This window comes from Suillus subaureus (assembly GCF_016647635.1).
Source record: "Suillus subaureus strain MN1 chromosome Unknown BJ212scaffold_125, whole genome shotgun sequence".
Classification (NCBI taxonomy): domain Eukaryota; kingdom Fungi; phylum Basidiomycota; class Agaricomycetes; order Boletales; family Suillaceae; genus Suillus; species Suillus subaureus.
Genome location: NW_024538681.1, coordinates 43622 through 44507, shown reverse-complemented (window position 1 = coordinate 44507; position 886 = coordinate 43622). Strand labels below are relative to the sequence as shown.

The window sequence follows — 886 nt, the reverse complement described above, 5'->3', positions numbered from 1 at the left end:
GAGGCTCTCACACATAGCAATGGCACCGCAATCTTCGCAAGTGGCTCACCATTTGGAAGCGAGGTCATTGGTGGTGTCAGGAGGGAACCTGGCCAGGGTAATAATATGTACATCTTTCCCGGTAGGTTCTCTCTCTCGTTTTATAATTGTATCTGAGCTGACTGCTGGATCTCAGGGCTTGGTTTGGGTGCGATACTGTGCCGCGCCAAGAACGTGACGGATAGTATGGTACAAGCGTCTGCGCTCGGATTAGCGGGCTCTCTTTCATGGGATGAACGGGCACTAGAGCTCGTGTACCCCCGTATCGAGCGCATCAGGGAGATCAGTGCACACATCGCTGTCAAGGTGATACGGGCAGCGCAGAAGGCGGTATGTCTAGTTATCGTATGATCCTCGAAAGCAGTCAAGTTTATAACCCATTTTTAGGGCGTGGACAACTCGACGGATCTGAAGAGAATGGATGATACGCTCTTATTAGAGTTTGTCAAGGGCAAGATGTGGAACCCTTAAATGTTTACATAAAGAAGCTGTAATACTTGGTGTTCTGTGAATAGATTGTCAGGACGGTCTTCGGGTCAGTGAGCACCTTTTGAATTCAACAATACTAAATTTATACAAGTTGTGGTCACGCTTTCGACGTGTCCCTAGTCGAAGGCTGCCTTGTGGCACTTGCCTCGCCACCGATGACGCGACCGGGTTTTTAGAATAACAGCTTCTTATTGGTCCCTAGATCGATGATCAACCATTGGCAGGTTTGTTGGATAAAATCGGAAAACAGTTACGGCTGGCCCATGACATATGATGGACTTGGCAAATTCAGCTGATCGATCTTCCTGGAGAATTCCGTTTAGTTATCTTATAGGTAAGAGTGGCATGGCAAGCTCCT

General features: G+C 48.0%; 1 protein-coding gene across 1 annotated transcript; it reads left to right on the top strand.

The window, feature by feature from the left end:
- Positions 1–105: 105 nt before the first annotated feature.
- Positions 106–510, top strand: BJ212DRAFT_1488129 (uncharacterized protein; the record flags this gene model as incomplete). Its single annotated transcript, XM_041341347.1, has 3 exons — positions 106–121; positions 176–369; positions 427–510. The coding sequence occupies 3 exons, from the start codon at positions 106–108 to the stop codon at positions 508–510; spliced, it is 294 nt and encodes a 97-aa protein (XP_041185823.1).
- Positions 511–886: the final 376 nt, after the last annotated feature.